General features: G+C 35.7%; 2 protein-coding genes across 7 annotated transcripts in view; one reads left to right on the plus strand and one right to left on the minus strand.

Annotated features, from left to right (window-relative positions):
• LOC145246116 (CTD small phosphatase-like protein 3) overlaps positions 1-27,253 on the plus strand; it is a 203,397-nt gene that overhangs the window by 73,847 nt on the left and 102,297 nt on the right. For 2 of the 6 annotated variants that reach the window (XM_080107951.1, XM_080107955.1), the window contains exon 3: positions 180-235. The exons of the other annotated variants lie outside the window; for them this stretch is intronic. The gene's annotated coding sequence lies outside the window, so the exon portion shown is untranslated. The remainder of the gene's footprint in view (positions 1-179; positions 236-27,253) is intronic. 6 annotated transcript variants of the gene reach the window in all.
• On the minus strand, positions 13,774-14,223 carry LOC145245664 (uncharacterized). Its single transcript, XM_080107222.1, has one exon. The coding sequence runs from the start codon at positions 14,221-14,223 to the stop codon at positions 13,774-13,776; it is 450 nt and encodes a 149-aa protein (XP_079963348.1).

Consider the following 27,253-nt stretch of genomic DNA (forward strand, 5'->3'; position numbering starts at 1 on the left):
AGTACTCCTGGAAGTTGGGGGTTCAATTCTCTATGCAGGCGATGCTCAAAATACAATTCCAAATAATTCTAAACAAGACTAAACTTGTTTCCTTCAATAATTACAAGAAACCTTCTCTACCACCAATAGCAATGGCCAAAGGCTATTTATCTGAAAGTACTTCTTTTTAACGTTCACAGGAAAGATGAGTTGGAACAATTACATTGAGAGCGTTGCCAGGACCGCTGCAAAGAAGGTAGGCTCTCTCTCTCTCTCTCTACCGTGCTAGAAAGCTACTAACGTGCGAAAATATCCTGTACCTCTATAAGGCCACTATTCGCCCATGTATGGAGTACTGTTGTCATATTTGGGCTGGTGCATCTGCTAATAGTCTCTCGCTCCTAGACAAGGTTCAAAAGAGAGTCGCCAATCTGATAGGTCCTGAACTGTCCTCTAAGCTTCAGCCTCTGTCCCATCGACGAAATGTTGCATCCCGCTGCCTGTTCTACAAGTATTTTAATGGTGAATGCTCTGACGAACTGCAAGCACTTGTAGCCCCTCGACGTAAATACCCCCAACAAACCTGACAAGCAGCTAAATCCCACCCCTTCACAGTAGAGATCCCTAGATGTAAGAGAGCCTTTTACTCCAATAGTTTCTTCCCCAGAACCGCTAGACTTTGGAATTCCTTTCCGGGTCCCTACTTCCCCAACTGTACGGACATGCAGAAGTTCAAGCGTAACATGAACCAACATCTTGCTGCCCAACTCCCTACATAGTACCTCTGTAGCTTATGTCCCTTACATCAAAGTGGCAATGTACCTTGTTTGGGGTGAAAATGTAATAATAAAAAGAAAAGTCTGAATACTCTATATACCAAATTTTAAGACTCTAGATCAAAAACTTGGTGAGTACATAGGTTGAGAAGTGTCCTCACACATTCTCATTTTTATAGATATACTAGCAGGCCGCCTGGCATTGCCCAGTGATAAAATACGTATAAATATTATATTTTAACTAAATGCAGAATTTTTATTTATTAAAAACAGAAATACTGTAGGTATTAAACGTAACATTAAATTCCTTTAAAAAAAAAAAAAAAAATTAAGTAAAAAAAAAAAATTAAAGTAATTAATTAATTAAGTAAAAAAAAACAAAAAAAAACTGAGACATGTGCAAGCGAGTATTATGTTTTCACTTTTTGTAAGTAAAAAAAAAAAATAATACTCAAGCTGAGATCAAAACCAAAACTTAAACAGTGAATCAAGTACGATAACCATTAGGCCAGCTTGACATGACTTTTAAATAGTGTTTTCAAACCAACTCATACTTGACATAATAAGCTGTCATATTTCATGACTGTGCACGCGCAGTCGTGAAACAGTTGGGAACAAAAAAATCTGGTGGCCTTACACATACCAATTTTTCAATTTTGATCCCTTAGCAACCCTTTTTTCCTGGTGAAAACTGATTAAAAAGTTTTCCACATGTCTGAATACCCTATATACCAAATTTTAGATCTGTAGATCAAAAACTTGTTGAGTATATAGGTTGAGAAGTGTCCACACACACACACACAGCCACATTCTCACTTTTATAGATATACTAGCAGTTCAGCCAGGCTTTGCTCAGGCCCTATGTACTGTTCATAACTTTATGTGCATCTGTATATATATATATATATATATATATATATATATATATATATATATATATATATATTAAAAAAAAAGTTTGGGTCATGTCCAAGCAACCTAGATCTAAAATTTCAAGTGTTTATACCCAAAATTGGCAGAGGAGTTTGGTAGAGTTTGCAAAAGTTAACTCTTTTAACTTTGACCTCTTGGCAGCCAAATTTTCGCCCAAAAACTGATTAAAAACCTTTCCCTATGTCTGAATACACTTAATGTAAAATTTCAAATATTTAGACCAAAAATTGGCTGAGTAATTTGGTAGATGCTGCAGAAGTCAATTTATTTTTTACTTTGACCCCAATTTTGACCCCTTAACATTCATTGTTTTGGGCTCAAATCAAATTAAAAAGTTTGATCCACATCCAAGTAACCTACATCTAGAATTTCTAGTGTTTATACCCAAAATTGGCAGAGGAGTTTGGTAGAGTTTTCAAAAGTCAAATCATTGAACTTTGACCCTTTGACAGCCAAATTTCCAGCTGAAAACCAATTAAAAAGATTTTCCCAAATCTTAATACCCCTTTTGTCAAATCTTGAGTCTGTAGACTGTAATTTGGTAGAGAAATGTACACACACACACACACACACACACACACACACACACACACACACACACACACAGACAATTTCACTTTTGGAGATATACTAGCATGGGTGCCCGGCGTTGTCCGGGTGTTTGGAGGTGTATGCTGAGCAAGAAAAAAAAAAAAGTCAATTTTGTTTAAACTTTGACTCCTATTATGACACCTTAACATTTATTGTTTTGGGCTCAAATCAAGTTATTATGTTAGATCCATGTCCAAGGAACCTATATCTAAAATTTCAAGTGTTTAGACCCCAAATTGGTGGAGGAGTTTGGTAGAGTTCTCAAAGGGGAAATCGTTGAACTTTGACCCTTTAACAGCCAAATTTCTGGTTGAAAACCGATCCCAAAGATTTTCCCAAATCTCAGTACCTTTTATATAAAATTTTGAGTCTGTAGACTAAAAATTGAGAGAGTTATTGCATAGGGAAATGTACACACACAAACACACACATACAGACACTTTCACTTTTATAGATATATAGATAGACTAGTATTTCAGCCCGGCATTGTCCGGGTGTTTGGAGGTGTAAGTTGATTTAAAAAAAAAAAAAAAAAAAAAAAAAAAAAAAGCGATCAATTTTTTTAACTTTGACCCCTATTATGACCCCTTTAAATTTATTGTTTTGGTCTCAAATTACATTATTAAGTTAGATCCATGTCCAAGGAACCTATATCTAAAATTTCAAGTGTTTAGACCGAAAATTGTCGGAGGAGTTTGGTACTCAAAGGTCAAATCGTTGAATTTTGACCCCTTAACAGCCAAATTTCTGGTCGAAAACCGATCACGGAGATTTTCCCAAATCTCAGTACCCTGTATATCAAATTTCGAGTCTGTAGACTGAAAATTAACAAAGTTATTGTGAATGAAAATGTACACAGACACGTTACGTTCACTTTTATAGACACGTTCACTTTTAGATAGATAGATATGAATTACTTCTCTTTGCTGTATAGAGCCTTTTCTATCTTGATAGGTTTGCTTTTATTAAAGATTGTATCTTTGTCGGATTCATTTATTGTGTGTTTGTATGATTATTTAATAATTGAAAAAATCAGAACTTTTTAAGATATCAGAATCGGGGGAAATACTGATGGCCGAAACTATTCTTTTTATTGTTTTTATTTAAAACTTAATTTTTTCACGTTTTGTATTAATGGTGGAATGATGACTGTTTATTGATTTTAAACTATCGATCACACCAACAAGTGTGAATTTTTACATTGGCAGAAAATATTTGCAATACCCCCCCACACACACACACACTGAAAACAACTTTATTTAGAAATTTAAATGAATCAGAATCAGTAATTGTATCGGTATTGGGAATTTAGAACAGAATCAAGAATTGTATCAGAATCGGGTATGTAAAACAGAATCGGAAATTATATCGGAATCGGGGAATTTAGAACAGAATCAGTAAAAATCGTCCGCTAACAACCAACAACATCCCTATCTGCATAAATTCCATGAACAGAGTTTTTTTTCCTAGAGCTGTCTATCTGTGGAATAAGATACTGTGGAGCTGCTTCCCTGTTGACTATAACTAGGTCATTTTCAAGTCTAATGTAAATAAGTTTTTGTTAACCCATCCTCTTAAATAATTAAGTTTCACCGTTACTGATCATCATTGAGTTGTCTCACCAACTACCTAATACTCTAACACTTATCGACTCTTATCGTTGAGTGGCTTCCTAGCCTTAATAAATGATGACACTTTCAAGTAATATATATATATATATATATATATATATATATATATATATATATATATATATATATATATATATGTAAATATGGTTTGACGTTATCAGCATAAACAGTGGATCTAAATGTTATAATGCAGATACGTGTGAGTGCTTTTCATTAACATCAGAGTCAGATCGACCACTGATTTTGTGTACTACTACTACTACTACTACTGTTGCATAGGTAGTAGTAGCAGTAGTATGGCTGATTCTGTGCTTTTCACTTTTTGCTATTGTTAGTCAAGTTGCTCGTCATGATACTACCATGACACACCATTTGCATAGACAGGTAATTGTGACGCAGGGAGAAAAAAATGCCTGAAATAAAATTAAACGAGGGAAGCTTTATTCTACTCTCACCTCACCTCACCTCACTCCAATCTCTACAGTGAAAATGTATAAAAGTAGTATCACCTCCCCCTCTCCCTCTCTCTCTCTCCCTCCCTCCCCCCTTTCTCCCCCCCTCTCTCTCTCATATATATATATCCAATACATAAAAGACAGTATATCTGTCTGCCTGTCTCCATATTTTCAAACTAAAAGTCGTTCAGTGACAAGTCCATACATCATTTCGTTTTCATTTGTATTCAAAATAATTGAAACTTTAAACACTAAAAATTTTAAATTTTGATTTTCTTAAGTTAAAAAAAAAATACTTGATCAATTTATATGATTTTTGGAATATGACATCTTCGTTCAGTGACAAGTACATACATCATTTCATTTTCTTTATTTTTGTTGTTTTCTTTTTAACTAAATATAGTCTAATTTATAAAACTCACTATGTCTGTATGTATGTATGTATGTCTGTCTGTCTCCATAGTTCCAAACTATGTCTTCCAAAAGTAAAAATCGCAGAGCGGCGCTGGGTGGGAGCCTCAAATAATTGTATCTTTCATAGGCCGTTCTTTTATGGGTTTAGCTGTTTAAAATAGTTTTTAAGGAGTCAGAAATGGGTCAAAATTGAAGAAATCGTTATTTCATTTTATACATTCGTCTTAGTTTATTTTTAATTTTTAATCAGTTTACATGCGTGTCACGTTGGTAACGTCACCAGCTTTGAATGCTGCAGTTTTGCTTCCAGTTGATAGCATACTTTTTTTTTTTCACTTTTGAAATCACGACTATAATAATATATACGAAATCTGGACGAATCAAAATATCATATTTAAGCATATTTTACGACCAGGCAAAGCCGGGCACTAGTAATATATATATATATATATATATATATATATATATATATATATATATATATATATATATATACTCCTATGAATTTGACCTTTTTCTATTTAGATTAAAAACCCTTTTTCCTATTTATTTGTTTTACCACTGAGCAAATTAGGCACAAGGCCATTTTTTAATGTGGAGAGTGAGGGGAGGGGGGCCAGCTCCCCGGGGAGTAGGGAACTAGATAGTGACAATTGGTATGAAGGGTTTCCCCCTACATTGACTAAAACTGATTGCACAAGAGCAATGGTCTGATATGTGGGGTTGCCCCCACATATGGTCTTTAATTGTAGTATCTGCCGGAACAGATACTACACTTTGATAACAGAAAAAAGATCTTGGCCCGAAGGCCAAGAAGAAAAAAGGCGAACCTTTTTTCTATTTATTTAAATATTTATTTAAGAAGAAAAATCACAAATTTTACAGAATTTTAGGGTTAAAATTATATAAAACAGGCAACTAATTCTTTTTAAATGTGGCATGAGGCCAAAAAAGGTGTGGGGGGGAAGATGGGTGTCGGGGGTCGTCCACTTGTCTATTCCCTATCACTAGTTGCAATCACCACAATACCGCATTCACTCTAGGAGTTGGATCTACTTAAAGCCCCAGATGACAATATGTACAATTTTTTTTTTTTTTTTTTTTTTTTTTTTTTACTTTATATTTACAATGAAATAATGACAAAATGGAAATTGTGATGTGTATGATATATGCGGATGAAATTGTGATGTGTATGATATATGCGGATGATGGGCGGGGATAATGAGAGCCTTAAAAACACCCCAAAATAAAGAAAAATAACAGTAATAAAAAATAAATGAACTAAATAAAACGTTCAACGGTGAATGTGTTAGTATTGACCCACTCTTACCTATTTGATTTTGAAATGCTTCCTGTTTTCCGGTATCGGCCGAAAACAAGGGAGCACTTCCTAAGAGGGAGTGGGCACAGCTACGGACAAAATAAAGGGGGGGGGGAAAGGGATATTCGGTGACCTCCAAGAAAAATAACATCGGGACGGGTTGGGACTAAAATAAATTAATCAGGACTGGGCTTCTTTGGAGGTATCCTAACACCTAAAAATAAAAATTGGGGACATGGAACTCATTTATACCAACTAGCTAAGGGACTGATCCACTACGGGATTATCTTGATCTGGTCTGGGGGTTGCTTTTACGGTCGGCGTGTGCCATGCCTAGGCAGGGAACACGTACTCAAGCTTGTTTCGTACAAACGCACATAAACTAGCGGTGTGAATCCACCTTCTACTAAACTGTGAGCGAGATAACCTCCTTCTATCGCATCTGATTTTGATTTTAAGTTGGTGTTTAAAATACAAAATCAGATCCCGGTGAGAAGGTGGCTCCCCCCCACGCCCTATCTCTATGCGTGAAACCCACACTACCAGTCTAGCTACGGCCAAGGTCGCTAGGAACACCATTCGTTCCTCCCTAGGCCACAAGGGATCTGCGTTGTAGACAACGGATGCTAAATCCAGGATCGTCACCTGATCGGGGACGATGCGAGCCGTGACCTCACTGACATACTCCCAGAATTCACGGAGCTTGGAACAAGTATAAAAAGCATGTTCTACGGTTTCTAAGCTATCTTCGTCGCACCGTGGACAAAAGGGACTAAATACCATACCAATTCTAAACAATATGTCATTGAGGGGTAGAGCGTTTCTAACCAATCGCCAGGTCAGGGAAAATTCGGAATTGTTAAGGTATCCCCGGCCTGGCGCCCAATTCCACAGAGAGCGAACCTCCCCCTCCGACAGCTGCAGCCGCTCCCCAAGCGGGTCCGAAGCGGTCCCCACCACTAATCCCCGATATAATGCCCTTCTAGGCTGTGCAAGGTCCAAGGACCCTGGCATCGCTCTAAGCGCATTTCGGCATTCGTTGAAGAATCTTGATTGCCCTCTCGGCCTTCTTTGGCATTCAATTAAATGATTGGGGATAAGGTCGGGAAAAGCTGCACCGACCGCGGGACCCCAATCAGACTCCTCAATCAGAGTTCTACCCAGGAACGCCAACCTTTCGGCATTTTTGTGGCTAGCCAGGTCAGGCATCCCCAGGCCCCCATCTTCAAGACGTTGAGTGCAGACCTGTCTACGGACAAGCGGCCGTCGCTCATTCCACAACAGTAAGAAAAGCGCACGCGTTAAGGCCGCCATGCGGACCGCAGGCAGAGGAAGTACAGCCAATCGGTAAAGGATCAGCGGAAACACATAAGTGGCGCATGCCTCCGCCCTACCTTTAAGGGACAATCCCCTTCGAAGCCAAACCCTGACAGACGCTTCGACCTTGCTCTGTACTTCTGACCAGTTCTTATCTAGACATAGACCGGGTCCAAACCAAACACCCAGAATACTGACCGGGCCATCCGTCCAGACAAATGCGCCAGGCAAAGCATTCGAGGCCAACCTCAGGCCAACGGATTTGCTGAGATTGACTACGGCCCCTGTAACTTGTTCATAACGCTTGAGAGCCTTAATCACCGTAATAATATCAACGACGCTCGAAACAAATACGGTGACATCATCGGCAAACGTGGAAACCCTGGCTCGCGCACCGCCAGGAAGAGCAATTCCGCGCAGGGCCGGTCCAGCCACCCTGGTCCTCACTTTCCTAAGGAATGGTTCCAGCGCGAGGACATACAGCAAGGGCGACAACGGACACCCCTGTCGCACCGACCGAGAAACCGCGAACGGCGCCGACCGCACCCCGTTGACCTGCACAACTGCCGTCGGCCGAGCGTACAAAATGGAAATCCATCTGCAGAAGCCGGATCCAAATCCGGCGGTCTCTAAAACAGCCATCAGGAAACGATGATCCACCCTATCAAACGCCTTGGACTGATCCAAATTAATCAGCGCGGCTTCAGTGTCGTCTTCTAAATTTTCTATGGCTGTACGTATCAAATGCAAATTATTTTGAATTGATCTTCCCTTCACAGCGTAATTCTGATCCGGTTCGACCAAGTCAGCGATAACAATTTGCAAACGATTCGCCAGCACTCGGGCCAGGATTTTTAAATCCGTATTCAGCAACGTGATTGGCCTAAAATCATCTATCCCCCCAACATGTGTGTCGTTCTTCTTCAGAAGTGTGACCACTCCTTTGGTAACCTGACTCGGGATAGATCCCGTGTCAAACCAGTGGTTAAACACACCCGTCAGAATCGGAACAAACATGTGCGACATCCTCAAGTAAAGTTCGTAGGGTAGCCCATCCAGTCCTGGTGATCTGTTATAGGCGACCTGCTTCATAGCAGCTATGACCTCACACTCTGTAACCCGACCATCGCAACCAGCCGCTCGGGCCGCCTCCAGGCGGGGCGAGCCAGCCAAATAGTTGCCAAACTCCTGGACGCGGAGCCTGGACAGCTGCGCAAAGAGATCTTCAAAGTGCACTCGAAACCGCTTGCAAATCCCCCGAGCCGACACTAAGGAGTCCCCTTCCGGGCTCTGAATTTTACGAATGTAGTTATCCGATTTGCGCCCGAGCGAAAAGACTCGTTCGGCTTTGTCAACATTCACAGCTTCGTTGGGCATCTTTTTAATTCTAGCCCTAACTACCTGGCCCTGATATCGCTCGCTAGCCAAACGACTCAGGTCCGCCTTAGCTAACCCTATTTCTAGGGAATCCCCCCCCAGCCACCGCCCGGGATAGTCTATCCTCTAGACGCTTCTCTGCCTTGGCCCTATCTAGCGCGAGGCGTTGGCCATATTTGACAGAGAAGTCTCTAATGCTAGATTTGGCGTTTACCCACCACTTACTCCCGGTAACCGCCCCCACTATATGTGTTTAGTTAGCCTTTCCCGAAAGTCACCTATCTCCAGTAGGGAGGTATTTAACTTCCAGTACCCAGCTAGCTTGGGGTTGCTATCTAAGTCTAACCTGGCCACAAGTAGTTTGTGGTCAGAGTGGCCTAACCAGTGGAACGTGGGACAAGATATGTATTCTATGTTGCCTCTTCTAACTAACAACCGATCCAAGTAAGTACTTGAAGCGGAAGGCCTGCTAGAGAGCCACGTCCACGTCTCCCGCCCCAGGTGATCCACCCGATACCTGTCTACCAGATCGCATCTAGCCATCAGGTCCGACAGACTGGTTTCACACCCATCCGTCCCGCTAGTCCCGCCCACCTTATCTGCCCTGGGGTCAAGGATGGCATTCCAATCACCCACTAGTATTAACCGTTCCGAACCCCCGAGAAACACCTCCAACCGCCGGAAAAAGGAAACCCGCTCCCGTACGCAATTGGGCGCATACACCACGACGACTCGAAACGCTCTATTTGCCACGGCAACATCGGCCACGATCAGTCTACCATCAGCATCCGCGTGAACAACGCTAACCGTTGCAGAAAGGGTGCGCCTAACTAACAAAGAAACCCCCCTACTTTGACTATCACCGTATGTTGAAAAGACATCATAATGCCCCTCCAGCACCCGATGATCGTCAACGCAATCGTAGTGAGTCTCCTGTAACGCAGCCACATCTATATTCATCGACATGAGGTCCCTCAGTACCCTAGCGGCTTTGCTTCGGCACCTCATGCCCCTAACGTTCAAACTACACAAGCTCAAGGACGTGGCCATTGTGTCCAGATATCCGCAACCACCGACCTAAAGTCTTTGCTAGAAAGGGTGCCGCAGGACTGGGCGAGGTTGCCCGAAAGCAACTCGGACGTTACTCGTCCGTCTCGCGCAATACCTCCGACATCCAGGGGAAACGTTAATTTAAGGGCCCTATACAAACAAGGGTGGACGTAAATAGGAACCCTACCTTCGCATCTCGGCGCCAGCTGATCGAGGGAGTTATGCCTCTCTTCCACCAACTTTAAATCTGGAATCGCCCCCCTGGCGTCGTCGATCATATTCCACATGGCCTTCGTGCGTCCAGTTTTTGTATGGCGCACAAAGGTCATGACTAGGGGGGCGTCTGGGAAGTTTTTAGGGTTGGTAACACTTTTCCCGTCGATTATTTTCATTTCTCTAAGCTGCTTAATCAGGCCCCTATGGCGCTGCATTATATACGTGTCAGCGTGAAGGGGGTCTACTTCGCAAATCCGGTCTCCAGGAAGGTAGGGGAGCTTTTTCGTCTTTTCACTCCTTACAGGAGATACAGAGGCGGCTCTTCTACTGCTGTTGGTTTTTGTCGCCGGCTTCTCCCGGGACAACGAGCGGGCACCGGTTGGGGGGGTATCGAAAAGGGATGGGGATTTTGGTTCAGCCGATGAGGTTAGGGTAGGGGTTTTGGGTGGCTGCACCGTAGAGACAGTCTTCTCTACATTCATAGGGGACGGGGAACGGGACCCTGCCTCCTTGTTTTTTCTCGCCTTCTTTTTAGTTTCCTTTTTCGGCACTTGGTACTCTACCACAGTAGCCGTTTCCTTATCGTGCTCCCCTTCTGAGTCAGACGAGGAGACCGGATGCATTCTTTTCTGGCCGCTAACAACTTCTTTAGTGGTAACGTTGGTGGAAGAGACCGTTGACGACACTGTGGGAACCGGCTGACCTTGTACCTCAGGGGGCTGCTCTCTTGTGGAGGGGGTCTTGGTGGTTCTGCCATTCTTCTTTATCACTGTAGTCCAGCCGTCCGACGTTGTTGCTTCTTTGCCCCCTCCGGTTAGCTTCTCAGGGGCTGCTGGTACCACTGCCGCCGGCTTTGCTACTACTACTACTGTCTGGGTTTCTTTTCGGACATTCCCGTGCCATATGGCCCTGCTGTTGACAATTCCAACAGTGGGGCCTGCGACCTTCTACTATAATGCTCATCGACCATATGTCGCACCTGAGCATGGGGGGGATGTTTTGTAATCCTTCCTTGTCAACACGCATTTTTAGGTTGTAGTCCCCTACCATAAGGTTACGGGGACCACGGACAGGAATGACGGACTCTACGTCCCCATATTGACTCATAAAGGCCCCTAATTGCTCAGGGCCGAGAATACAGGGGACTCCCAAAATAGACACGTTCGTCCGCGTCTTACTTAAATATTCCGGCTTAAGTCGAATATGTCGCCACGTGTGTTCCGATTTGAAAATATTGGCGGCGTCTTCCTCTTTGGGCAGTAGTAAATCCCACACTGCATAGCTTCTACGGCAGATATAGGTTGCGGGGATATTTAATTCCCCCAGAATTTTCGCCATGTCGTCTTTCGGCACACCGGTTAGCGCTCGTTTCTTTGTGTCTATGGAGACTAACGATATTATTCTCTTTGAAAGTTCTTTCATAGTTTTCGGTTCTACTCTAATAACATTTCTGTCGGTCAAATCCTTATATTTTGTATCGAATAACCGGCGGTAATCCCCGGGAGTTAGTTGCGACTGGGGGCCCCAGTCTTTTACCACTGCCGCTGCGCCCGTCTGCGGTGTTGATATTATCGTCTGTGACACTGTTAACAGCGGTGATTTCTGTCCCGGAGCAATAATAGAACTGGACGAGTCTATTGTTTGTGAACTCCCTGGCAACGTCGGCCACTCTCCCGGCTTCTCCCTTGGGGACGACGGTTTAGGGGTCAGTGCCGGTTCTTTCGTGGCTGTGGCACTAGCTGCCCCATTCTCTCTTTCAGTCTGAGCAGCCCCCTTTCTTTCTCGTTGACGCGACTTTCTCGCTTGTCGTAGTAGCAGTTCTTGTCTGTTGCATTCATCAGCGCTACTGTCGCTGCTACTAAATTCTATGTCGGCTTGCTTCGCGGCGTTCAACTGTTCGTCTAAAAGCGTTAACATGTTAATGGCCTCTTCCCTGTCGTCTGGCAACCCGTTCGAAAACGTCTGTTCCGACTCGGTGCTTCTCCATATTGAGATATCTCCAGAGGTTGCTGGTTTAATTCCCGACCCTAGGGGGTCCGTTCTCCCATGGGCGGGAGGGCTGACAGTTAAAGCCCTCTTCCTCGGGTGATTCCACCGAGTCGGAACACCTCTTTCAGCTGGCCTAAATCTACTGCTACTACTATTACTGCCGGGAACAGCAGTACGACTAGTTACGTGAGAGTCGCTGCCTAACGCAAGCGATTCCCCTAAATTAGCGGTGCGGGGGACAACACCGAGTTTTGTGCGGGGGTCAACACTAATCCATCCTAGTGGTCTGTCTACTGGGCCTGAACCGGCGGGCGTGTCGGGGACACGAACGCCAGAAACCGGGCTAGGCGGGGGGTCGGAACTCGGACCACGTGGCGGTAGAATTTTTTTTTTTCCAAGGCCTAATCCTGTGCTCAGAGGTGGCCGAAGCCCCTTCTGGGAACCGGACCCCGGGCTAGACATGTCTGCACTACCGGAGCCCGGCCAAGTTACCCTCCTCCTCTGCGTCTTCTTCCCGGTTGGCCCGGCTGAAGTTTCCGTTGGATATGACTTCGAACAACCACCTCAGACGCAGACCGGTCGAGTCGGAAAAAGAGACAACCTGAAATAATTCGTAAACAAGACAGTCAATGGCCTCGCGGGGAGGCAGAAAAATAAAAACAAGGCTCACCCGCCCAACAGGGACCGGCAGCCGGTCTCTGGACAGCAGCAAAACGAAAACACAGCCGAACTCCACGCTTTTTTCTATTTATTTAAAAAGAAAATACCACTGTTATATATGGGTCGTGGAATTGCATTCATCTGCAAAAGATCTAGCTAATTTGCATATTCTTTTAAACATTCATTTTAATTAATTCCCTAATATTTATTTCGGTTTTCTTATGGGATGATCATCTTTAGTTAACTATTACGTGTAATTATATTCATGCAGATTTTCTACATTATTATTATTACTTGTATCTGATACAAAGCAAAAAATTGATTTTATTTTTATTACACGAAAACAATAACAAAATGCTATTCTGACATATTTTTGTATGATAAATACAAATCTTGTATCAAAAATCATATATAATTACGCATTCACTAGATAATTCCATAAATAACATATCTAAGGTTCAAAAAGTATCCAACACACACGAAAAAAACAGTATTAGTTTTTAGTAATATGGCCTTTACTCGCCATAGCAGCTTTCAAACGTTTGGTATAATACCTTACAATATTGCTACAAATGTTAACTGGAATTTTATCGCACTCTTCTTGGCAGATTCGTTTAAGTTCTGTCAGTTTCCTTGGATCTCTATTTTGTACCATAAACTTCAACTTTCGTCACAGATTTTCAATTGGGTTGAGGTCAGGTGATTGACTTGGCCATCCTAATACCTTTATTTCTTTCTTCCAAAATATACAGTAGTTGTCTTAGCCGTGTACTTAGGATCGTTGTCCTGATGGAATATCCAACCATTAGACAAGTTCAAATCCATTGCAGACTTCTAGAGATTATCATCAAGTATAGCCTGATACATTTGAGAATTCATTTTCCCTTCTATGATGTGAAGTTTTCCAGTGCCGGCTGAAGAGAAATAACCCCAAACCATTATACTCCCACTTCCAAATTTCACTGTAGGATGGTACTCTTTGGGTCAAACGTTGAATTCTTCTGTCTCCAGACATGACTTACACTATTTCGACAAAATAACTCCATTTTTGTTTTGCCTAAGCATCATATTTTATCCCTAAAACTTGAAAGTTTCTCCAAATGTTCCTTGGCAAATTTCAGGCGATTCTTGACATGAATCGGTTTTAACAAATCAGTTTTTCTTGGTTTCCGCGATGGGAATCCTTTCTTTCGAAGCACTATCCTAATTGTATTCTTGCATACACGTGTTCCAGATGCTTCTAATGTTTTCTGGAGTTCATAACGAGTTATTCGTGGATCGTTCTTCACTACACATATTAAAAAGCGGGCCATACGGTTAGAAATTTTGGAAGGACGCCTTGAACGTGGCAGATTTGAAGTGCACTGGTAGGACTTCCATTTACGAATCGTATCACCGACAGTCAAAATTAGGATATTCAACATGGTTGAATTTTTTCTATACCTTGCACCATCCATGTGTAGCTGAACGATTGATTTTCTTGTCTTTTTTGGCAATTCTCCAGTTTTAGACATTGTATAAACACTGCGACTAAATTGACTAAAATAATATGCCATCAAGAGTTATCTGGATTTACGTAACTGATCAGATGGTTCACATGACAAATATTTGGCTAATTTTTTGGTCTAGAGATGAAGCTTAATATATAGGGTATTCGAACCCATGCAAAACTTTATATTTGGATTTTAGCCTGGGAAAGTTGGTGTGAAAATGAAAAAAAAAAATAGAATTCGCCAGGTGAAGGTCGAACGATGGAATTATGAATATGCATGCATAATGTAATAGCTATTGGTTCATGTTTTAATTTTTAGCCTTGCAGCAAACATGTTGTCATAGCTCACACATTAACGTCAGAGGAAAAAGTAAATTATTAGCTGAACATTTTGGTTTCAATTCTCAGTGATGGTACATGAGTTATTTTTTTATTTTATTATTATTATTATTTTTTTTTTTTTTTAGAACTTTTTAAATCATTACTATATATCGGACCCAACATAATATAAAAAATACGAAATCTGCATTAATCAAAATATCGCATTTAAGTGCATTTTGCAATCAGGCAATGCCGAACAGCTTACTAGTATATATAGTTACCAGAACCTAAAGATCCAGAGCTTTGTGATTTAGTTAAGTCTTTAATGATTTTCTGTATTTATTTCCTATTTGTTGACGTGTAGGAATACAAAAAGTCTTTTGAAAAAAAAAAACAAAAAAAAAACGAAAATGTTTCTTTTCAAAACACATAATTTTCAACCAATCCTTTGGTCTTCCCCAGTATATATATATATATATATATGTCAAGAGCAATTTTCCTAGAAAGGAAGCCTTTGTCAAGAAATTAACTAATCCTATGAGATATAACCTTTAGCACATCTGTGGTAGATCTTGCAGAACGGAAACCATATTGCGTGTCACTAAGAAGGTTATTTCTGCTGAGGTGGTTGACTATTTCTCTATTTAATATGGATTCCAGCAACTTACTCATGACACGCAGGAGACTTATTGGTCTGTAGTGAGAGGGAGATGACTTATCACCTGAGTTCTTAAATACAGGGCATACTGATGAGGTTTTCCAGTGTGTTGGAAAGCACTTCTCCTTAAGACAACGCTTAAACAGTTTTGTAAGTATGGGAGCAAGTTCTGGTTGAAGCTTTTTTAACACTATAATTGGGATGGCGTCAGAGCCAGTTACTTTACTGGAATCAAGGTTCTTGATTAGCTTGGCGACCTCATGCACAGATATTTGTATGCTACCTAGCATGTTCTGTGTTATAGGAGGAAATATGGGGAGTTGATGGCCTTCGTTGCATAGGGTAGAATTAGCTGCAAAGTTCTTGGCAAATAGTTTCACCTTGTCTGAAGCTGACGAGATGACCTCTAGAACGCACACTTCTGTTCAGGATCCTATTTGTTATTTGCCAAAACTGGTAGGAACCAAGCCGCTGATCAGCTACTTTGGATTTAACGGACTGGGCATATAGCTCTCTTGCATTTTTTTATTACTCTTTTACAGTGGTTGCTGGCGTTCCTGAAAGCAGCTTTAGTCTCAGTGCATCTATTACGTTGGTAGCTATGGAAAAAGTGATTTCTGTGTAAGATGGCAGCAGCACATTCAGGGGAGAACCATGGCTGGCTGTTGGGTTTTTGTTGGAATTTTTTAGATGGTATGAATCGGTCTATGCCTACAATTAACCATTCGGTCAGGTCTGATACTATAAAGGACACATCCTTTTTAAACATGGAATGCAGAGGTAGATCAGATATAAATGTACGGAAACTATTCCAGTCAGCCATAGAGTATCGATATACAGTACGGTGGAGGAGTACGTTTGGGGACTTATTACATTTCATTTTTATCTTAACTGATACGACGGAATGGTCGGAGGATCCTCTCGCAACATTACGATCATGTGGCAGTGTGGTAGTCCTCTTTTTTGAAATTCAATAACATGAAACATTTGCAGATGTAAGTTCTGATGACTCAAAGTTGTTTGCTATTTAAGGACATCTTGGATTATACTTGTATGTAAGGAATAGATTTGGCTTTTCATATTTACAGAAAACTGCTTTGTATTAATTGCTTTGTAATAATTTCAACATGACATGCAAGTAGATAAATAATATTTTCACCTGAAATGCGTAGGTTAAAAAGATCCCTAATCACCAAAAAAACTGTATTATTTTATTTATTTCAACATTACATGTAACTAGGTAATAATATTTTCACCTGAAATGCGTAGGTTAAAAAGAACCCTAATCACCAAAAACACTGTATTATTTTATTTATTTCAACATTACATGTAACTAGGTAATAATATTTTCACCTGAAATGCGTAGGTTAAAAGAACCCTAATCACCAAAAACACTGTATTATTTTATTTATTTCAACATTACATGTAACTAGGTAATAATATTTTCACCTGAAATGCGTAGGTTAAAAAGAACCCTAATCACCAAAAACACCGTATTATTTTATTTATTTCAACATTACATGTAACTAGGTAATAATATTTTCACCTGAAATGCGTAGGTTAAAAAGAACCCTAATCACCAAAAACACCGTATTATTTTATTTATTTCAACATTACATGTAACTAGGTAATAATATTTTCACCTGAAATGCACAGGTTAAAAGAACCCTAATCACCAAAAACACCGTATTATTTTATTTATTTCAACATTACATGTAACTAGGTAATAATATTTTCACCTGAAATGCGTAGGTTAAAAAGAACCCTAATCACCAAAAACACTGTATTATTTTATTTATTTCAACATTACATGTAACTAGGTAATAATATTTTCACCTGAAATGCGTAGGTTAAAAAGAACCCTAATCACCAAAAACACCGTATTATTTTATTTATTTCAACATTACATGTAACTAGGTAATAATATTTTCACCTGAAATGCACAGGTTAAAAGAACCCTAATCACCAAAAACACCGTATTATTTTATTTATTTCAACATTACATGTAACTAGGTAATAATATTTTCACCTTAAATGCGTAGGTTAAAAAGAACCCTAATCACCAAAAGCACCGTATTATTTTATTTATTTCAACATTACATGTAACTAGGTAATAATATTTTCACCTGAAATGCGTAGGTTAAAAGAACCCTAATCACCAAAAGCACCGTATTATTTTATTTATTTCAACATTACATGTAACTAGGTAATAATATTTTCACCTGAAATGCGTAGGTTAAAAGAACCCTAATCATCAAAAACACTGTATTATTTTATTTATTTCAACATTACATGTAACTAGGTAATAATATTTTCACCTTAAATGCGTAGGTTAAAAAGAACCCTAATCACCAAAAGCACCGTATTATTTTATTTATTTCAACATTACATGTAACTAGGTAATAATATTTTCACCTGAAATGCGTAGGTTAAAAGAACCCTAATCACCAAAAGCACCGTATTATTTTATTTATTTCAACATTACATGTAACTAGGTAATAATATTTTCACCTGAAATGCGTAGGTTAAAAGAACCCTAATCATCAAAAACACTGTATTATTTTATTTATTTCAACATTTCATGTAACTAGGTAATAATATTTTCACCTGAAATGCACAGGTTAAAAGAACCCTAATCACCAAAAACACTGTATTATTTTATTTATTTCAACATTACATGTAACTAGGTAATAATATTTTCACCTGAAATGCGTAGGTTAAAAGAACCCTAATCACCAAAAGCACCGTATTATTTTATTTATTTCAACATTATATGTAAATAGGTAATAATATTTTCACCTGAAATGCACAGGTTAAAAGAACCCTAATCACCAAAAACACTGTATTATTTTATTTATTTCAACATTACATGTAAATAGGTAATAATATTTTCACCTGAAATGCACAGGTTAAAAGAACCCTAATCACCAAAAACACTGTATTATTTTATTTATTTCAACATTACATGTAACTAGGTAATAATATTTTCACCTGAAATGCGTAGGTTAAAAGAACCCTAATCACCAAAAGCACCGTATTATTTTATTTATTTCAACATTACATGTAAATAGGTAATAATATTTTCACCTGAAATGCACAGGTTAAAAGAACCCTAATCACCAAAAACACTGTATTATTTTATTTATTTCAACATTTCATGTAACTAGGTAATAATATTTTCACCTGAAATGCGTAGGTTAAAAGAACCCTAATCACCAAAAGCACCGTATTATTTTATTTATTTCAACATTACATGTAACTAGGTAATAATATTTTCACCTGAAATGCACAGGTTAAAAGAACCCTAATCATCAAAAACACTGTATTATTTTATTTATTTCAACATTACATGTAACTAGGTAATAATATTTTCACCTGAAATGCACAGGTTAAAAGAACCCTAATCACCAAAAGCACCGTATTATTTTATTTATTTCAACATTTCATGTAACTAGGTAATAATATTTTCACCTGAAATGCACAGGTTAAAAGAACCCTAATCATCAAAAACACTATATTATTTTATTTATTTCAACATTTCATGTAACTAGGTAATAATATTTTCACCTGAAATGCACAGGTTAAAAGAACCCTAATCATCAAAAACACTGTATTATTTTATTTATTTCAACATTTCATGTAACTAGGTAATAATATTTTCACCTGAAATGCACAGGTTAAAAGAACCCTAATCATCAAAAACACTGTATTATTTTATTTATTTCAACATAACATGTAACTAGGTAATAATATTTACACCTGAAATGCACAGGTTAAAAGAACCCTAATCATCAAAAACACTGTATTATTTTATTTATTTCAACATTACATGTAACTAGGTAATAATATTTTCACCTGAAATGCACAGGTTAAAAGAACCCTAATCATCAAAAACACTGTATTATTTTATTTATTTCAACATTACATGTAACTAGGTAATAATATTTTCACCTGAAATGCACAGGTTAAAAGAACCCTAATCATCAAAAACACTGTATTATTTTATTTATTTCAACATTACATGTAACTAGGTAATAATATTTTCACCTGAAATGCACAGGTTAAAAGAACCCTAATCACCAAAAACACTGTATTATTTTATTTATTTCAACATTTCATGTAACTAGGTAATAATATTTTCACCTGAAATGCACAGGTTAAAAGAACCCTAATCATCAAAAACACTGTATTATTTTATTTATTTCAACATTTCATGTAACTAGGTAATAATATTTTCACCTGAAATGCGTAGGTTAAAAGAACCCTAATCATCAAAAACACTGTATTATTTTATTTATTTCAACATTACATGTAACTAGGTAATAATATTTTCACCTGAAATGCACAGGTTAAAAGAACCCTAATCATCAAAAACACTGTATTATTTTATTTATTTCAACATTACATGTAACTAGGTAATAATATTTTCACCTGAAATGCACAGGTTAAAAGAACCCTAATCATCAAAAACACTGTATTATTTTATTTATTTCAACATTTCATGTAACTAGGTAATAATATTTTCACCTGAAATGCACAGGTTAAAAGAACCCTAATCATCAAAAACACTGTATTATTTTATTTATTTCAACATTACATGTAACTAGGTAATAATATTTTCACCTGAAATGCACAGGTTAAAAGAACCCTAATCATCAAAAACACTGTATTATTTTATTTATTTCAACATTACATGTAACTAGGTAATAATATTTTCACCTGAAATGCGTAGGTTAAAAAGAACCCTAATCACCAAAAACACTGTATTATTTTATTTATTTCAACATTACATGTAACTAGGTAATAATATTTTCACCTGAAATGCGTAGGTTAAAAGAACCCTAATCACCAAAAACACTGTATTATTTTATTTATTTCAACATTACATGTAACTAGGTAATAATATTTTCACCTGAAATGCGTAGGTTAAAAAGAACCCTAATCACCAAAAACACCGTATTATTTTATTTATTTCAACATTACATGTAACTAGGTAATAATATTTTCACCTGAAATGCGTAGGTTAAAAAGAACCCTAATCACCAAAAACACCGTATTATTTTATTTATTTCAACATTACATGTAACTAGGTAATAATATTTTCACCTGAAATGCACAGGTTAAAAGAACCCTAATCACCAAAAACACCGTATTATTTTATTTATTTCAACATTACATGTAACTAGGTAATAATATTTTCACCTGAAATGCGTAGGTTAAAAAGAACCCTAATCACCAAAAACACTGTATTATTTTATTTATTTCAACATTACATGTAACTAGGTAATAATATTTTCACCTGAAATGCGTAGGTTAAAAAGAACCCTAATCACCAAAAACACCGTATTATTTTATTTATTTCAACATTACATGTAACTAGGTAATAATATTTTCACCTGAAATGCACAGGTTAAAAGAACCCTAATCACCAAAAACACCGTATTATTTTATTTATTTCAACATTACATGTAACTAGGTAATAATATTTTCACCTTAAATGCGTAGGTTAAAAAGAACCCTAATCACCAAAAGCACCGTATTATTTTATTTATTTCAACATTACATGTAACTAGGTAATAATATTTTCACCTGAAATGCGTAGGTTAAAAGAACCCTAATCACCAAAAGCACCGTATTATTTTATTTATTTCAACATTACATGTAACTAGGTAATAATATTTTCACCTGAAATGCGTAGGTTAAAAGAACCCTAATCATCAAAAACACTGTATTATTTTATTTATTTCAACATTTCATGTAACTAGGTAATAATATTTTCACCTGAAATGCACAGGTTAAAAGAACCCTAATCACCAAAAACACTGTATTATTTTATTTATTTCAACATTACATGTAACTAGGTAATAATATTTTCACCTGAAATGCGTAGGTTAAAAGAACCCTAATCACCAAAAGCACCGTATTATTTTATTTATTTCAACATTATATGTAAATAGGTAATAATATTTTCACCTGAAATGCACAGGTTAAAAGAACCCTAATCACCAAAAATACTGTATTATTTTATTTATTTCAACATTACATGTAAATAGGTAATAATATTTTCACCTGAAATGCACAGGTTAAAAGAACCCTAATCACCAAAAACACTGTATTATTTTATTTATTTCAACATTTCATGTAACTAGGTAATAATATTTTCACCTGAAATGCGTAGGTTAAAAGAACCCTAATCACCAAAAGCACCGTATTATTTTATTTATTTCAACATTACATGTAAATAGGTAATAATATTTTCACCTGAAATGCACAGGTTAAAAGAACCCTAATCACCAAAAACACTGTATTATTTTATTTATTTCAACATTTCATGTAACTAGGTAATAATATTTTCACCTGAAATGCGTAGGTTAAAAGAACCCTAATCACCAAAAGCACCGTATTATTTTATTTATTTCAACATTACATGTAACTAGGTAATAATATTTTCACCTGAAATGCACAGGTTAAAAGAACCCTAATCATCAAAAACACTGTATTATTTTATTTATTTCAACATTACATGTAACTAGGTAATAATATTTTCACCTGAAATGCACAGGTTAAAAGAACCCTAATCACCAAAAGCACCGTATTATTTTATTTATTTCAACATTTCATGTAACTAGGTAATAATATTTTCACCTGAAATGCACAGGTTAAAAGAACCCTAATCATCAAAAACACTATATTATTTTATTTATTTCAACATTTCATGTAACTAGGTAATAATATTTTCACCTGAAATGCACAGGTTAAAAGAACCCTAATCATCAAAAACACTGTATTATTTTATTTATTTCAACATTTCATGTAACTAGGTAATAATATTTTCACCTGAAATGCACAGGTTAAAAGAACCCTAATCATCAAAAACACTGTATTATTTTATTTATTTCAACATAACATGTAACTAGGTAATAATATTTACACCTGAAATGCACAGGTTAAAAGAACCCTAATCATCAAAAACACTGTATTATTTTATTTATTTCAACATTACATGTAACTAGGTAATAATATTTTCACCTGAAATGCACAGGTTAAAAGAACCCTAATCATCAAAAACACTGTATTATTTTATTTATTTCAACATTACATGTAACTAGGTAATAATATTTTCACCTGAAATGCACAGGTTAAAAGAACCCTAATCATCAAAAACACTGTATTATTTTATTTATTTCAACATTACATGTAACTAGGTAATAATATTTTCACCTGAAATGCACAGGTTAAAAGAACCCTAATCACCAAAAACACTGTATTATTTTATTTATTTCAACATTTCATGTAACTAGGTAATAATATTTTCACCTGAAATGCACAGGTTAAAAGAACCCTAATCATCAAAAACACTGTATTATTTTATTTATTTCAACATTTCATGTAACTAGGTAATAATATTTTCACCTGAAATGCGTAGGTTAAAAGAACCCTAATCATCAAAAACACTGTATTATTTTATTTATTTCAACATTACATGTAACTAGGTAATAATATTTTCACCTGAAATGCACAGGTTAAAAGAACCCTAATCATCAAAAACACTGTATTATTTTATTTATTTCAACATTACATGTAACTAGGTAATAATATTTTCACCTGAAATGCACAGGTTAAAAGAACCCTAATCATCAAAAACACTGTATTATTTTATTTATTTCAACATTTCATGTAACTAGGTAATAATATTTTCACCTGAAATGCACAGGTTAAAAGAACCCTAATCATCAAAAACACTGTATTATTTTATTTATTTCAACATTACATGTAACTAGGTAATAATATTTTCACCTGAAATGCACAGGTTAAAAGAACCCTAATCATCAAAAACACTGTATTATTTTATTTATTTCAACATTACATGTAACTAGGTAATAATATTTTCACCTGAAATGCACAGGTTAAAAGAACCCTAATCATCAAAAACACTGTATTATTTTATTTATTTATACATTACATGTAACTAGGTAATAATATTTTCACCTGAAATGCACAGGTTAAAAGAACCCTAATCATCAAAAACACTGTATTATTTTATTTATTTCAACATTACATGTAACTAGGTAATAATATTTTCACCTGAAATGCACAGGTTAAAAGAACCCTAATCACCAAAAACACTGTATTATTTTATTTATTTCAACATTTCATGTAACTAGGTAATAATATTTTCACCTGAAATGCACAGGTTAAAAGAACCCTAATCATCAAAAACACTGTATTATTTTATTTATTTCAACATTTCATGTAACTAGGTAATAATATTTTCACCTGAAATGCGTAGGTTAAAAGAACCCTAATCATCAAAAACACTGTATTATTTTATTTATTTCAACATTACATGTAACTAGGTAATAATATTTTCACCTGAAATGCACAGGTTAAAAGAACCCTAATCATCAAAAACACTGTATTATTTTATTTATTTCAACATTACATGTAACTAGGTAATAATATTTTCACCTGAAATGCACAGGTTAAAAGAACCCTAATCATCAAAAACACTGTATTATTTTATTTATTTCAACATTACATGTAACTAGGTAATAATATTTTCACCTGAAATGCACAGGTTAAAAGAACCCTAATCACCAAAAACACTGTATTATTTTATTTATTTCAACATTTCATGTAACTAGGTAATAATATTTTCACCTGAAATGCACAGGTTAAAAGAACCCTAATCATCAAAAACACTGTATTATTTTATTTATTTCAACATTTCATGTAACTAGGTAATAATATTTTCACCTGAAATGCGTAGGTTAAAAGAACCCTAATCATCAAAAACACTGTATTATTTTATTTATTTCAACATTACATGTAACTAGGTAATAATATTTTCACCTGAAATGCACAGGTTAAAAGAACCCTAATCATCAAAAACACTGTATTATTTTATTTATTTCAACATTACATGTAACTAGGTAATAATATTTTCACCTGAAATGCGTAGGTTAAAAGAACCCTAATCACCAAAAGCACCGTATTATTTTATTTATTTCAACATTACATGTAAATAGGTAATAATATTTTCACCTGAAATGCACAGGTTAAAAGAACCCTAATCACCAAAAACACTGTATTATTTTATTTATTTCAACATTACATGTAACTAGGTAATAATATTTTCACCTGAAATGCACAGGTTAAAAGAACCCTAATCACCAAAAGCACCGTATTATTTTATTTATTTCAACATTTCATGTAACTAGGTAATAATATTTTCACCTGAAATGCACAGGTTAAAAGAACCCTAATCACCAAAAACACTGTATTATTTTATTTATTTCAACATTACATGTAACTAGGTAATAATATTTTCACCTGAAATGCGTAGGTTAAAAGAACCCTAATCACCAAAAGCACCGTATTATTTTATTTATTTCAACATTACATGTAACTAGGTAATAATATTTTCACCTGAAATGCACAGGTTAAAAGAACCCTAATCATCAAAAACACTGTATTATTTTATTTATTTCAACATTTCATGTAACTAGGTAATAATATTTTCACCTGAAATGCACAGGTTAAAAGAACCCTAATCATCAAAAACACTGTATTATTTTATTTATTTCAACATTTCATGTAACTAGGTAATAATATTTTCACCTGAAATGCACAGGTTAAAAGAACCCAAATCATCAAAAACACTGTATTATTTTATTTATTTCAACATTACATGTAACTAGGTAATAATATTTTCACCTGAAATGCACAGGTTAAAAGAACCCTAATCACCAAAAGCACCGTATTATTTTATTTATTTCAACATTACATGTAACTAGGTAATAATATTTTCACCTGAAATGCACAGGTTAAAAGAACCCTAATCACCAAAAGCACCGTATTATTTTATTTATTTCAACATTTCATGTAACTAGGTAATAATATTTTCACCTGAAATGCACAGGTTAAAAGAACCCTAATCACCAAAAGCACCGTATTATTTTATTTATTTCAACATTTCATGTAACTAGGTAATAATATTTTCACCTGAAATGCACAGGTTAAAAGAACCCTAATCACCAAAAACACTGTATTATTTTATTTATTTCAACATTACATGTAACTAGGTAATAATATTTTCACCTGAAATGCACAGGTTAAAAGAACCCTAATCATCAAAAACACTGTATTATTTTATTTATTTCAACATTACATGTAACTAGGTAATAATATTTTCACCTGAAATGCACAGGTTAAAAGAACCCTAATCACCAAAAGCACCGTATTATTTTATTTATTTCAACATTACATGTAACTAGGTAATAATATTTTCACCTGAAATGCACAGGTTAAAAGAACCCTAATCACCAAAAGCACCGTATTATTTTATTTATTTCAACATTTCATGTAACTAGGTAATAATATTTTCACCTGAAATGCACAGGTTAAAAGAACCCTAATCATCAAAAACACTGTATTATTTTATTTATTTCAACATTACATGTAACTAGGTAATAATATTTTCACCTGAAATGCACAGGTTAAAAGAACCCTAATCATCAAAAACACTGTATTATTTTATTTATTTCAACATTACATGTAACTAGGTAATAATATTTTCACCTGAAATGCACAGGTTAAAAGAACCCTAATCATCAAAAACACTGTATTATTTTATTTATTTCAACATTACATGTAACTAGGTAATAATATTTTCACCTGAAATGCACAGGTTAAAAGAACCCTAATCATCAAAAACACTGTATTATTTTATTTATTTCAACATTACATGTAACTAGGTAATAATATTTTCACCTGAAATGCACAGGTTAAAAGAACCCTAATCATCAAAAACACTGTATTATTTTATTTATTTCAACATTTCATGTAACTAGGTAATAATATTTTCACCTGAAATGCACAGGTTAAAAGAACCCTAATCATCAAAAACACTGTATTATTTTATTTATTTCAACATTACATGTAACTAGGTAATAATATTTTCACCTGAAATGCACAGGTTAAAAGAACCCTAATCATCAAAAACACTGTATTATTTTATTTATTTCAACATTACATGTAACTAGGTAATAATATTTTCACCTGAAATGCACAGGTTAAAAGAACCCTAATCATCAAAAACACTGTATTATTTTATTTATTTCAACATTACATGTAACTAGGTAATAATATTTTCACCTGAAATGCACAGGTTAAAAGAACCCTAATCATCAAAAACACTGTATTATTTTATTTATTTCAACATTACATGTAACTAGGTAATAATATTTTCACCTGAAATGCACAGGTTAAAAGAACCCTAATCATCAAAAACACTGTATTATTTTATTTATTTCAACATTTCATGTAACTAGGTAATAATATTTTCACCTGAAATGCACAGGTTAAAAGAACCCTAATCATCAAAAACACTGTATTATTTTATTTATTTCAACATTACATGTAACTAGGTAATAATATTTTCACCTGAAATGCACAGGTTAAAAGAACCCTAATCATCAAAAACACTGTATTATTTTATTTATTTCAACATTACATGTAACTAGGTAATAATATTTTCACCTGAAATGCACAGGTTAAAAGAACCCTAATCATCAAAAACACTGTATTATTTTATTTATTTCAACATTACATGTAACTAGGTAAAATATTTTCACCTGAAATGCACAGGTTAAAAGAACCCTAATCATCAAAAACACTGTATTATTTTATTTATTTCAACATTACATGTAACTAGGTAATAATATTTTCACCTGAAATGCACAGGTTAAAAGAACCCTAATCATCAAAAACACTGTATTATTTTATTTATTTCAACATTTCATGTAACTAGGTAATAATATTTTCACCTGAAATGCACAGGTTAAAAGAACCCTAATCATCAAAAACACTGTATTATTTTATTTATTTCAACATTACATGTAACTAGGTAATAATATTTTCACCTGAAATGCACAGGTTAAAAGAACCCTAATCATCAAAAACACTGTATTATTTTATTTATTTCAACATTTCATGTAACTAGGTAATAATATTTTCACCTGAAATGCACAGGTTAAAAGAACCCTAATCATCAAAAACACTGTATTATTTT

Source organism: Euprymna scolopes, chromosome 23 (assembly GCF_053919585.1).
Source record: "Euprymna scolopes isolate OS-2025 chromosome 23, ASM5391958v1, whole genome shotgun sequence".
NCBI classification, from domain to species: domain Eukaryota; kingdom Metazoa; phylum Mollusca; class Cephalopoda; order Sepiida; family Sepiolidae; genus Euprymna; species Euprymna scolopes.